Source organism: Mastomys coucha, unplaced genomic scaffold (assembly GCF_008632895.1).
Source record: "Mastomys coucha isolate ucsf_1 unplaced genomic scaffold, UCSF_Mcou_1 pScaffold15, whole genome shotgun sequence".
NCBI lineage: Eukaryota > Metazoa > Chordata > Mammalia > Rodentia > Muridae > Mastomys > Mastomys coucha.
In genome coordinates this window covers 167954647-167969087 of record NW_022196897.1, presented here as the reverse complement: position 1 = coordinate 167969087, position 14441 = coordinate 167954647, and the positions used below count along the sequence as shown (strand labels likewise).

The following is a 14441-nucleotide window of genomic DNA, read 5'->3' as shown; positions in this document are numbered from 1 at the left end:
TTCCACACTAGCTGTGGGCAGCTGTTCTCCAGTCAGGGCTTTATTCTTCTAGCAAGTTGACTCCTTCCCCATGAATGTAGGGCACTGAGATATGGACACATTACTAGACTGTTTGGACTACCACAACTGGCACTTCAGTACCCCAGCCATTTTATGTGCCACTATGTTTTGTGGCTTAAAGCAACACATTTGAGTTACCTGCAGTTGCAGGAGTCTTGTATGATCAGCAGACAGTAGACAGATTTCTGCAGCCCTTGGCTAATGGCCCACTCCATTCCTACCCTTCCTCCATTCTCATTTCTTTAACTCTCTTGCCTCTTCTTTCTGCTACTAAGAACCTTGTGATTCCAGTTAAGGCCTGGGATAGTCTGCTTTCCTTCCCATCCCTGCTGACTTCCTCAGAAGGTGACATAGTCACAGGCTCTGGGGATCAGACTATGACATCATTTCAGGCTGTTGTCAGCTTTCTCGTGGCCAAGCATATGATGAGGTGAGCTCTTTGAAAACTACTATTATCTTTCTCTTTAAAGATTTATCTTATTTATTTTATGTGTTTGAATACACTGTAGCTGTACAGATGGCCGTGAGCCATCACTTGTGTGGCTGCTGGGAATTGAACTCAGGACCTCTGCCTGCCCCACTCACTCTGGTCCGCTCGCTCTGATCCGCTTACTCTAGTGTAATTCACTGTAGCTGTCTTCAGACACACCAGAGGAGGGCATCAGTTTTCATTAAGGGTGGTTGTGAGCCTGCTGGGATTTGAACTCAGGACCTTTGGAAGAGCAGTCAGTGCTCTTACCTGCTGACCTGCTGGGGAGTGCTTATCTCCCCAGACCAGACTGGGTTTTGTTCTATAGGCCAGGCCTATAAAACTACTATTATCTTTTGAGGTATAATGCACATATAATAAACTGGAGCTTTAAAGTTTATAATTAGAACAGTATTGTTTGTAACTCTAATGTTCTATTAGAGAATTATTCATAATTAAGGAAAAGTTGAAGCTAATATGGTGGCACACACCCATAATCCCATTCCAGAAGCTGAGGCAGGGGGATTGTATTGAGTTTGTGGATGGCCTGGCCTATAGAACAAAACCCAGTTTCATATAATAGAATTTTTTTAAAAAGCTGAAAAAATGAAATAGTGAGTTTATCTGTTGCTGAATTTCCCAATTAACATTTTGTTCTATTTTATTAAATGCCTTCCACTTGAGGATTAGAGAGACAGCTCATTGGTTAAAGGCACTTGGTGCTCTTGCAGAGGATCCAGGTTCAAGTACCCGGCATCCACATGGTGATTCACGATCATCTGTAACTCAAGTTCTAGGGAACTCAATGCCCTCTTTCTGACCTTTGCAAGCACTAGGCACATACATATTACACATATATAACATGCAAGCAAGTCACTCATGTACATAAAATAAATAAGTCTAAAAATGTCTACTTATGCAAAATCCAACCTTATTTTTCAACACATTTTAAAGTGTCGCCAAATCTATTTTATTAGTCCCTAAGTGTTGTTGCTAAACACTGTGGGTCTGGAGGGATGATCTAGGAGCTAAGAGCACTTGTTGCTCTTGTAGAGGACTTGGGTTTGATTCTTAGCACCCAAGGGTGGTTCCCAATCATCTATAACTCCAGTTCCAGGGGAGCTGATGTCCCTTCCTGACCTCTGTGGGCATCAAGCATAAATGTAGTATACATTCATACATACATACATATATACATACATACATACAGGCAGAGAACACATACCAAAAAACCAAAATCTAATAATATAATGAAATATATGTCTTATTGGTTTTCTTAAATCCTAGATCATCCAAAGTGCATGCTAGCTTTCCACAAGTATTTGGATGATTTTTAGCTTTTTAAAACTGTGTCTTAGAGAGCTCCAGACTCTTCTCTAGTGATGAATGGCTTTTCTACTGTGAAGTTTCCTTTTTGATATTGCTGTTAAGAATTTGTTTCTGGATGTCAGCCATAGTCTAGGAGGCCTTGAGCACACAAAAGCATTAATATTTTCTTTGTTTCTAGTGTTTTCTTTCTATTCTGTGTATCTGGGGAAAGGGTCTGGGGGCCATTAGCACTTGTCTTCCAAGGGCACTTCTCACTGTGGCCTCATAGGACTATCTTCTCATTAGGACAGGAGCCTTCAGCAGGAGGGTGGAGTAACAGGTTGGGCTCAGGTCATATGTGACATTTCCCCCCTCTTTACTTTCTCACATAAAGGAAAACAGATTTCCTTGCTTGGTCACTATAGCTGTTCTAGCCAGAGTGCCATAGACCAGTTAACTTTGAGAAACTGCCAACCTCCCACATGTTCTCTGTTATGCCGAGACTGCAGGTTCTCCATCTCCTCAGTGATACTTGCTGTTTTCTTGTTTGTTTGTTTTTCTTTGAGACAGAGTTTCTCTGAATAGCTCTGAGTGTCCTGGAACTCACTCTGTAGACCAGGCTGGCCTCAAATTCAGAAATCTGCCTGCCTCTGCATCCCAAGTGCTGGGATTAAAGGTGTGCGCCACCACCACCCAGCACTTGCTGTTTTCTGTTGGTTTGGTAGGTGCTGATCTCACAGGTGTGAAATCATTTTTCTTACAGTGCTGGGGACTGAACTCAGGGCCTTGAGTATGCTAGGCAAGCACTTACCACAGTCATGCCTGACTTTTTACCTAAGTGCTGGGGATTCAAATTCAGAGCTGCATGCTTTAATGGGAGGTGTTTTTAACCCATTGGACCATTGCCCCAGACCCTTTCTACATTTTTGATTTGCATTTCTCTGATGACAAAGATGTTTGAATGTCATTTTGTGAGATTATTGACCCTCTGTGTCTTTAGATAACTGTCTAGTCAGATCTACTACATGTTTTTATTTACCTTTATTTTGAATTATAAGAGATTTTAGAGTCTTGATATATGTCTCATCAGCTGTATAACTTTGGGATGGAATATGGTTCAATGGTAGAGTACTTGCCTAGTATTAATAGGAATTAGATTCAATTTCCAGTATCATGTAAACAAGGCATGGTGGCAAACACCTGCAATGCCAGGACTTAGGAGGCAGAGGGAGGAGGACCAGGTCATCCTTGGCTACAAAGTTAGAGGCTAACATAGTATACTTAAGATCCTGTCTCAAACATGTATAGGTAACTATATGAGTTGTGCATCTTCTTGCCATTCTGTGGGTTGTCATCAAAGCATATCAGCTTTTATTTATTATCTTGTATTTTGTTTTATTTTTGAGATAGAGTCTCATATAGCCTAGGCTGATCTCAAACTCACCATGTAGTTAAGAATGACCTTGAACTCCCTGGTCCTCCTGCCTCTTCCTCCTAAGTGTTGGAACTGCAGGAATATGCCATTGTACTGGCTGGTTTTGTGTGTCAACTTGACACAGGCTGGAGTTATCACAGAAGGGAGCTTCAGTTGGGGAAGTGCCTCCATGAGGTCCAGCTGTGAGGCATTTTCTCAATTAGTGATCAAGGGGGTAGGGCCCCTTGTGGGTGGTGTCATCCCTGGGCTGGAAGTCTTGGGTTCTATAAGAGAGCAGGCTGAGCAAGCCAGTAAGGAACATTTCTCCATGGCCTCTGCATCAGCTCCTGCTTCCTGACCTGTTCGAGTTCCAGTCCTGACTTCCTCTGGTGATCAACAGCCATGTGGAAGTAAGCTGAATAAACCCTTTCCTCCCCAACTTGCTTCATGGTCATGATGTTTGTGCAGGAATAGAAACCCTGACTAAGACAGCCATCATACCTGCCACAAGGTTTTTAATTGTGATAAAGCTCAATTTTTATGTTTCCTTGCTAGTGTTTCTGGTGTCTGACAACCCCTCATCAAACCTGAGGTCATATAGAGTTTTTTCTCCTAAGAGTTTTATAGTTTTAGCTCTAATAGCTATTGGTACATGTTGAATGCCCCCTATTCTTTGAGAACAGGAGATTCTATAGCCCCAGAGCTGGGCCTGGGCTCAGATCTCCACTCCCTGACCCCCCATTGAGGGTCATTGGCCTTCTACCCTGGTTCTGAGAGAAGCTCCCATTGAACTGTAAATTTTTCTGTGCTATGTGGCATGTTATAGATCTGGGCAGGTGAGATCAATAGCACAATATACTAAGGGTTCATGTCACTCTGGGTCCACAGGACTGAATTGGACTGAAGCTTTATTGCCTTTATTCTCCTAACTGTCTTCATTCCCCAGTTGAAATATCCCCAAATGACCTGTGTGTACCTCCCCATCCCTAGATGTGGACCTGACCGTCACTGAGGCCAGTAGCTTGGACAGCCGAGGCGAGAGAGCAGAGCTCTATGCTCACATCGATGAGGGCCTTCTAGGAGGAGAAACCAGCTACTTGGGCCCACCCCTCACCCCAGAGAAGGAGGAAGCACTACACCAGGCTACTGCAGTGGCCAATCTTCGTGCTGCACTCATGAGTAAGAACAGTCTGCTGTCACTCAAGGCTGACGTGCTCGGTGATGATGGCTCACTTCTGTTCGAGTACCTGCCCAAAGGTGCCCACTCACTGTCTCGTAAGTGCAAGTTCTGGTGTGTCGCTGTGTCTTCCTTTATTTAAGCACCTCATTTCAACCCTTCAGACCCTGGTGTCCCTGAGGATGAGGTTGTAGCTAGCCTGTCTGTCAGGCATATTGCTGTGGGTCACAGTCACCTTCCAACTCAAGGTCTTTCAGGAAGTAGACTGGCTTTGAGTCTTATGGGACCAGCATACATACTTGCTTAACAGACCAAGAAGGGTGTTGGTATGTGTTAATGGGCAGCAAGAGGGAGCAGTGAACGTTTGTTGGAATGTTTTGTGCTCAAATTTGATGAAGCATCTAAACCTAAAATCCACCAAGCTCAAAAATTCACACAATTAGTAACCCTAAAACCACAAGTTCCTGTTGAGCCAGTGGCTGATGCAGGAGATAGTCCTTTGTGTCAAAGGGACAAGTACTGGCTCCCTCTACTGGTCCCTCTGCCCAGCCTTTGTGCTGGGATTTGTTGTGAAGGAGACATGCAGAGAGCCACTGACTCAGGGATGTGGAGCTTGCTTTGTTCTTGCTAGAAAGTGCTGGTCACATGTGTGTTTTTAAAAAGGAGTTGGATGCTACATTTAAGACCTTAGTGTGTCTAGCTGAAATACAGACCACAGACTGACCATGCTGCAGCTGAAGAGCAGCTGCTGTTTAGCAGCTGGCTCCCCCAAGCTGCCTTTTCCTGTGGGACAGGAGGCATTAGCATCTGCAGAGCTCATAGCCACAAGGCAGGCTGCTTCCCTTGTCACAGTACATACTGACTATAGCAGTCATCTATGTGATGCTGGGAGAGTGGTATGACTACCCTTGGTACCAATCTAGCTCCAGAACTTCCTGTTCATCTGGTACTCAGCATGAGTGTGAGGAAATGACTTGATACTTTTCTCTCTGTGGGGGAGGAAGAGACACACCCCACACTGGAGAACATGAAGGGTATCCTAACCCAGGAAGCCTAAGTACATGTTTGATGATGACTGGTCATCCTCCAGGCCACTGAGTTACAGGACAGTTTCTAGTCACCTTTGATGCTGGTACTTTGGAGCATGTTTTTACCTTTTTGTTTCCATGTGCACTAACATATTATTGGGCTTTTGTATTGGTTTGAGGAATTATGCAGATTACTTATGGCAAATAAAGACCAAAGGTGGAAAATGATGTCTGTTCTCTTTATTTCCAAGTTACCTATCAAGTGGCCATGAAGGCAAGCTGGGATTAGGCAAACTTTCAAAAACACTTTTAGGCCTTGTTTTCTACATCTGAAAAACTGGGACGGGGCCAACCCATAGCTGTTATGACTTCTTAAACAGGACCTGAGAGTGTTGGAACATGGCTTGCACAAGCCAGTGTGGGTGAATGTCTCAAAAGCAGCAAGGTGTCCTTATGACCTTTTTTGAGGCTTAGCATATGTACCCTGTACTTCTGCAGATTATACTTAGCATAAGTACCCTGTACTTCTGCAGATTGTACTTAGCATAAGTACCCTGTACCTCTGCAGACTGCCAAGGTTTTTCCTGTGCTGTTCTTTACAGGTGGAACCGGCTTCTGGGTTTGATATTTTGTGGATGTTTTAACTCCCTTGTTTTTAATATCCTAAATATATTTTCATATACATTGCCCATTTATTTTCTATGTATAGGGCCAGAAGTTGGCAGAATCCTTCTCGGTTGAGTGGTAATCACCTGTCCTCCCAGCACTGAGGAGGCTGAGGCAGAAGGATTGTGAGTTTGAATTAACCGAGGCTATATGCTGAGACCTTGTCCTTTCCTTAGAGTGGCAGGATTTGGGGTTTGAGTGTGAACTATAGAGCCTTGACTATGTGTGGTACAGGAAACACACCTGCTGGGCTGGGCTAAAGAACAAGTAGGTTATTCTAAACATTATCTTCTAACCCTAAGTGAAGTCTACCTGTATCTGTGCTACATTAGAATGAAATACATGGAAATATCCAGAAATAAATTCTTGTTTTCCAAACTGTGTGGTTTGTCTCACTGTGGCAAGAAACCACCATGCAGTGGTGTACAAGGCAGTGCCCCATGTCCCCTTGTATCAGCAAAGTAGAACAGAAGCAAGGACTGTCAGTAGAATATGATTGAGATCCATGTCTCTGTGAAGTCATCTGTTGCTTTGGACACCGAAAGAAAAGCAGCAGGCGCTTTTCTCCATCACTTTGCTGCCTTTCAGGAATTATGTGGCTGGCAGGACAGCGTGCTTTATTTCACTGTCATTGGGGCTGGGTTGTTATGAGTTTGGGAGAGATGAGTGACTGGCTTGGGTAGGAGGGGCAGCCCTAGTCCACAAACCTGTTGTGTACTCTGACTAAGCACCCAGATCACCTTCCAGTTCTAGAAATGAATGTATCCTTTGAGGTGCAGGTGTCCTGAAGGATCTGCAGCCTCCTTTATAGGGATGTATACCCAGAAATGTCAAATATGTTTGAGAAGAAATGCCTAGTGTTTGGTTGGATATTTTTCAATTCCCTTCATTGGGGGAGCTCAAGGAGCTCATGTTTCAGCTCTGATGAGCTCCAGAGAGGCACTTGGGAAAGAAGATTACCCTTGTGACAAGGGTGTCAGGATTCTTCTGGCTGTGTTGTGTCTAGTGGACTTGGTTTTCTATCGGGATTCATAACTACCATATGAGTTGCCAGCAGCAAGCTTTGTCCAGGCAGGGCTGAGACTTCCACCGTAGGACCTGAAGGACACAAGTCCCAGTGGATGTGGAATGTTGTTGGAGAAAGGTGACAGTTTAGCTCCTTGATGTGGTTTGGTAGCTGCTGTGTGGTACAGGACATGAAGCATAGGTGCCTAGTCATGACCTGATTGCTCACACACTGATAGAGATCTATCTGGTCTGGTCATGGCAATTTTGTATGGAATTCAATAGTATTTAAAGATGTTATTGTTATTTTATATTTTGTTTGTATTGTTATTTGGTATTATTGTTATTTATTATTTTGGATTGACCCTAGGCTTGCCCACAGTAGACCAGCGCTCTTCCACTGAGATACTCTCCAGTTATTTTTAATTTTGATTTTGAGACAAAGTCAGAATTTTGATAAATTGACCAGTTTGCTGTGTAATCAGACAGATCTCAAGTCTCCCGTCACATTCTCTTGGATGATATGTTTACAGTCCTGCCTGGTTAAGTTGCAGATTTTTCTCTTGTTGTTTTTGAGGGGCAGGGTCTCATGTAGCCCAGACTGGCTTCAAGCTTGATATGTAGCTGGGGCTAACCTTGAACTGCTGACCCGTCTATCTCTGCCTCCCAAATTCTAGGATACAGGAATGTGCACCCTCAAACCCTGCTCTTGCTGGTTTTTAAATACATACTTTTTATGTGTGCCTTGTGCTTACAGAGGCCAGAAGAAGGTGCTAGATCCTTTTGGAGCTAGAGCTATGCCTGATGGAGGTGCTGGGAACTAAACTCAGGTCTTCTGGAAGAGAAATACACACCCTTGACTGATGAGCCATCTCTACAGCTTTTTTTTTTTTTTTTTTTAATGTTTGTAATGTGAGTACACTGTCCTCTCTTCAGACACACCAGAAGAAGGCATTGGATCCCATTACAGATGGTTGTGAACCACCATGTAGTTGCCGGGAATTGAACTCAGGACCTCGGGAAGAGCAAGCAGTCAGTGCTCTTGATAGCTGAGCCATCGCTGCAGCCCACTCTGCCACTATTTTACAACTTGTAGATGCTCACTTTGCTGTCTGAGACCTTGATACCTTTATTTCTTCTGTTGTACCTGAAGAAATACTGTAACAGCTTGAGTCCATGATTTACAAGAGCAAATAAGTCCAGCTGGCCTTAGGAGTCTATGACACCAGACTGCCACTGTTTTCACTATCTTTGATGACCCCAAAGTGCTAAAAGTGCCATTCCCAAGCACACCGATAGATGGTCCCCTGAGACCTGCATAGCACAGTTAAGTTCTGTGTGAATTTTCCATGTTCTTTCAGGTCCTAAGGCTTAGGTATCTACCTTCAAAACCTACCCACTGGTAAAGTTGCCACTGAAGCTGGAATAATACTGGACTGTAGACATACTTCTTTTGTCGCCACAAGCCCCACAGCGAACAAAGGCAGCTTGTTTTGGCTTAGAGATTGTCAAAGAATATTTCCTTATGGTGTTTAAACAAGCATTCTAGTACGGTAACCTAATTCTAGATTCACCTGGAACTTGAGTTCATTTCCTCCAAGGGGCTTTGACAAACTACATGTTCAGCTGGAAACAGGCTGGAGCATCTTGGATCTCCTGTCAGGAGTTTGGTTCTCAGAGATAGATGCTGTAAGTTACAGATTTCGGTGCTACTTCCTCTACTGGATTCATTTTGCTTTTAGAAAGTGACCCCATCCCAGAAAAGTCATAAGCAAGGACCCCTTGGGATTGGCCAGTTTTTGGGAAAGTTCCCCAAAACACCTGTTTCCAACTAACCCTGGCATTGTGCACTAGCCAGCTGCACTCCAAGAACATTGACAGTGCTTGTGAAATACCCATGGGGAACACTGGAGTATAATGCATACATCTCTACATTATATACTCAGAACTCCAGACAGAGCTCAGGGAGTCAGCACTGCCTCCCTAGCCCAGGTAAGATGTAAGGGCCACCAGCACACCTGGGTAGCCTAAGGCCAATGATGTATCTTGGGACTTGTCCAGGGAGCAAAGTGTAGAATGAGGACTTGGAATAGCCTCACATAAAGGTCTTAAGAGCCCTCTTGCTAAGGCTAGAGAGATGGCTCAGTGGTTAAGAGCATTGGTTGCTCTTCTAGTAGGTCTTGAGTTCAATTCCCAGCAACCACTTGGTGGATCACAACCATCTATAACAGGATCTGATGTCCTTTTTTGTCATGCAGGAATACATGCAGATAGAACAGTCATATACATAAATAAATAAATCTTTAAAAAGAATAGAGTCCTCCCACCTCCAGCCTCTCTTTATGCTCAGCTCAGCTCAGCACTCCAAGCGAACAGAGCCATTAGCGTTCACTAATGCTGGCTTCATTCCACAGTGACACGTGTGTTAAATAGCTTTATGCTTAATTTGAATATTCATCTTAGCTATGTGAAGAGATCTTGTTTTCTTGTTTTGTATTGTTTTTTTAATTCTAACAAAGACATCTGGTTCATATAGCACCTTTCCCTAAAGATGAGGAGAATGGCCATCGCTGTTAGGTTTTTCTGTGTTAGCTTAGTGTGAGCCTCTGCCACCTGAGACTCTGCACTCACATCCAACCCTGCCTGGGGCCCAACGGTGGAGTCTTTCTCCTGTTCCTGAAGCTGCAGGGTCAGTGCCAATCAGGAAGAGGCCTGTTTGTTTGCTGCCTTCAGAAAAGAACAGAAGTTTTCAAGAAGAGTACGGCTTCAAACACTGGACTCTGGCATTAACTATGTGCCCTTCCTCGGTAGCCTTCTAAAGCATTAGCTCCAGTGTTAGTGCTCTACTGGTGACTTGCCGTCTGCGCGTCTGTTCTTTGGGAATTAATGACAGCCTTCCTTTCCAGGTGGCCAGTGATTGGTTGTCTTTGTAGAATCTGGACAGTGACCAGGTGAGTGAGTGGTGACAAAGTGTGTTGTCTATAAAAATCTTATCCAACTTTTTCTCATCCAATGGTTTGTAACACATCTGTCTCTAATTTTAGGCTGACACCTCTTGTGACCTGGACGATAGGCTGGGCCATTGTTGCTGGATTTGGCTCCAGCCGGTTATCTCCAGCCAGGATGCTGGGAACAAGCATTTAGCACCTCCTTGGCCAGTATCTCTCTCATAGGCATGGATGTCTTTGCCCAGCATTGAGTAGCTATGCTAGGTGACCTTAGGTACAAACAGCTCTATTCTGAAGTCATCCAAGGAGCTTACAACTAAGATGTTCTGTGGGAACAGAAAAACTCCTTGTGACTTACCTTGATACCCAGGCAGGAGAGACCTCCTTAGGCACATTTTGTCGTCTTTGAATTATGTGTTCATTTGTCTTGCTTGGCTCCAGTATTCTAGGCTCTACCACAGTGTCCATTTGCTGCAGTCTACCCAATGGGAGAACTTGGAGTGTGGCTTCATGTGTCAAAGTAGGTGATGGCAGGTGTACGTGTGGGACACAGAGCATGTGTTGACAGTTGTCTGGTCTCCAGTTGTCTACCAGCTTCCAGGTGAAGTTATGTCAGTGCCCTTTTGGTGGGCAGGTCCCAGATGTAGCCCAGATTCCAGGTGAAGAGTTTCATACTGGGTTGCTGACATGAGCAGGCAGAGGGTCCACAGTTCATGGGAAGCAGAGCCACTTACAGAACATAACTCGGCTATGTTCTATAAAGATCTGAGGACTAAGTATAGCCATGACATCTTGCACTTTGCTTCCCCTCAAAGTGTTGAATTATTGAGAACCATACTTGTTTTCAGAAACAAACACTCTGTGTCAGTTTTTGCTGGTCTTTTGGCAAATGTGTTAGATTTGATGCTAGCTAAACATTAAGAGCAGTTAATTGTAAAGATGGTGGGTGCCAGGAAGCCACAGGAGAACTCACCTTTTGTCAAATACCAAGAGGGCCCAGAAAGGTTCTGGAATAACCTGGCACTGGAGGTTATGAACTTGGGCAGCTCATAGGAAGAGGTATTTCTGGGGCCCATTCAGTCTAGAGGTGCCTGGTGTGCTCTTACCCAAGAGCTGATTTCTTTTTTAAAAAATCGCTTAAAACTTTGAACAGGTTCCAGAGAAACCACCTGTTCCTGAAAAGGTGGTTTATGGTAGATAGTAAGTGACAGGGATACAGACATCTATGAGCTGGAAGGCTGTCTAGTGTTACCTTCCTTAAAACTGCAGCCATCAAGTACGTGAAATCTCCAGCAGGCTCCTGGACACTCTTTAACCTGGTGTCACTGAAATGTTTCATTAAAGTATTGCTATTGAGGGTTGATTCCACATGTGACATTCATCATTCTTGAAGAGTTTCAGTGGTTGGAAGTTGGCTTTATCCGTGTTAGACTATTAACTACTACAAGATACTCTGTGTTTAGAAATTCTTAAAACTACAGAGGTAGTCTCACAAACATGGATGTCTACCTCTAGAAAAGTAACTGAGTATGTATGCTTTTACTTATTGACACTTTGGAAACAGGAACATTGACTCTGTAACTGGCTTAAATGTGTAACATAGTATCCACCATAACCATTTTGGCAATTTGTCATGTACTAAGAAAAAGGCATTCTTTCTAAGGGATTTTATTTGTTTGTTTAGAGACAGTCTGGATTGCCCTTAGAGTTACTATGTAGTTGAAGAAAACTTCAAACTTCTAATCTGTCTGTCCCCATCTCCTAAATTCTAGGCTTACACAAATATGTCACCATGCGTAGCTTAAAACTTTTGAAAAAACTCTTTGAGCTTCCGGTTTCAATCACAATCAGCTTGTACCTTCCAGGCAACAAGCATTTGAAAAAAACTGTGCCATAGCCCCTAAAATAACCATCAAAATCCAGCTACAGAAATGTACGAAAACCCAGATGACACCAGGCACAAAGTTCTAAGGCAACCCTGTTGGGAGGCCTTGAGGAGGGACACCTCCATTCTAGCGGTATCACAGATACATTTACTAGAGTGAGTACAGAGTATCTGTGTTTTGTGCCATTGAGGCCAAGGTGGATTTTTTTTTTTTTTTTTTTGGAGACAGGGTTTCTCTGTGTAGCCCTGCTGTTCTGGAACTCACTCTGTAGACCAGGCTGGCCTCAAACTCAGAAATCTACCTGCCTCTGCCTCCCAAGTGCTGGGATTAAGGCGTGCGCCACCACCAAAAGCAAGAAACTCCAGATAAGAGACTCCAAGTCTGCACACATGTACCGAGAATACCCCTTCATACACAGGAGGGTACCACTCCAGAAGATATATAAAATCTGGAGGTCATGCCAGTCAAATAGAACCAGAATAAGCAAGAAGCTGAGCCTAGGCCAGGAAAGAAGATGAGGGGATCCTAGGCTCTCAGGTTAAGGTCCTAAACCAGCTTAGCCCTGGGAGCTAAGTTGGAGAATAACAAGATCAGGCCATTCTCCAGGGCCTGTCTCTATGAGAGTTAACTACCACAGAGGGCAGCAGCCTTCACCATCTCTAGGCAAAGATCATCCAGCTTGAGATTCCTCTGCTTTGATACTGAATATGCAGCACTATATAAAAGATAACAGGGTTATCCTATCCTGACATAACTCAGGACCCCGTAGCTTCATGGATGAACTACATCAGGAAAGAAGACAGCTATCACACAGGGACACAGAGGCAAAGAAATCAAAGAAAAGAAGACAAGCTAAATGATAGAAGGTTTTAAGATAATTGGACTCTCTAAAACAGAATCAAGGGGCTGGAGAGATGGCTCAAAGGTTAAGAGCACCGACTGTTCTTCCAGAGGTCCTGAGTTCAATTCCCAGCAGCCTCTCACATCCATCTGTAATGGGTTCTGATGCCCTCTTCTGGTGTGTCTGAACACAGCACTGTACTCATATAAAATAAATAAATCTTTAAAAAAAAAAAAAAAAACAGAATCAAGTGGAAATTTTAGAGCTGGCAATGCAGTATCTAAAGTGAAGGATTTGCTGTAAGCCAGACATGGTGGCTCACAACTATAATCCCAGCACTTGGGAGGTAGAGGCAGGAAGATCAGGAGGTTTAAGGTCAGCCCCAGCTGTGTACTGAATATGAGGCAAGTCTGAGTTACAAGAGATCTCCCAACCCCAAAAGAGGGAACCAAAAGAATTTGTTGGATAACTTGAAAACAGTTGACATAACAAGATATCAGAAAGTAGATTGGTCAGCTAAAGGTAGGCTGTGGTAAATGTCTGGGCTCCATGGGGATTGTCAAACAAAGAAACAGAACACTGGGATAGTGGCTCATTTACAAAAGAGAGGATAGAAAAGAGACAGAAGCAGTAGCTAAGAAGATAGCAGCTTTGAATAGTCCCCCAGTGGCAAACATCAAGGGGTTCAGAAGCTTCATGAATAGCAAACAAATAACAACAGCAGAGACCAACGTGCAGGTGCATTGTAGGAAAGGAGTTTTAAGTGCAGCCAGAGATATGTTTTCTGCAGCAAACACTGAAGTGGATGGCTCTGTCCTTTGGGAACCACAGAGCCAGAGAGCAAAGCTGTCTTTGGGGAAAAGTTGTCACCTTGGAGCCTTGACCCACAGGAATAGGATCATTTCTTGGTCAAATACACAAGTAAAGAAAAGAGAAGGCAGTGTTAGATAAGTGAGCCTCAGACTGAGGAAGAAGTCTTCTAGGTGCTAATGTAGAAGAGAAAGTAGAAAAGAAGGAGGAGAAAGAAGAGGTGGTGGAGTAGGAGGAGGGGGGAATAGGAGGAGGAAGGGGAGGAGACAGCAGCGCAACAGCTGATGTGGAGTGACTGAGCAACACAAGATATGATCTGCACAACAGTTTATAGTTTATAGCATGTAAACCTAAATAGAAGTGAAATGATAACGGGGTGGAGGCTGACCTGTTGACTGGCTCCACAGAGAATAATGACTAGTAATATTAACACATTAAGCCCTTCACAAACAACTGAAAGGCTTAATGGAGGAGAAAATAGAATGACATTTGAACACACACACATACACAAAAGGGTAAAGGACAAGGGTCTAGGGAGGTAGTGCAAAGCACAAGGACCTGAGATCAATCCCAGATCCACAAATATAAAGTATGTTATACATATACTTTATATTATATAAGTACAAACCAGGACCCAGGATGCTGTGGTAGGAAGATTATGACAAATTTGAGGACAGCCTGGGCTACATAGCAAGCAAGACTCTTGCCTCAAGACAAGGAAAATAAATAAATAAATCCTTATATTAATATAAATAGATTAGGGGCTGGCGAGATGGCTCAGTGGGTAAGAGCACTGACTGCTCTTCCAAAGGTCCGGAGTTCAAATCCC

The 14441-nt window shown here is 43.7% G+C and overlaps 1 protein-coding gene across 4 annotated transcripts in view; it reads left to right on the top strand.

Moving 5' to 3' along the window:
• Positions 1–14441, top strand: part of Zbtb46 (zinc finger and BTB domain containing 46) — a 97402-nt gene that overhangs the window by 67492 nt on the left and 15469 nt on the right. For all 4 annotated transcript variants that reach the window (XM_031373076.1, XM_031373075.1, XM_031373077.1 and 1 more), the window contains one exon: positions 4242–4526. In XM_031373076.1, the coding sequence (XP_031228936.1) occupies positions 4242–4526 (285 nt within the window). The remainder of the gene's footprint in view (positions 1–4241; positions 4527–14441) is intronic.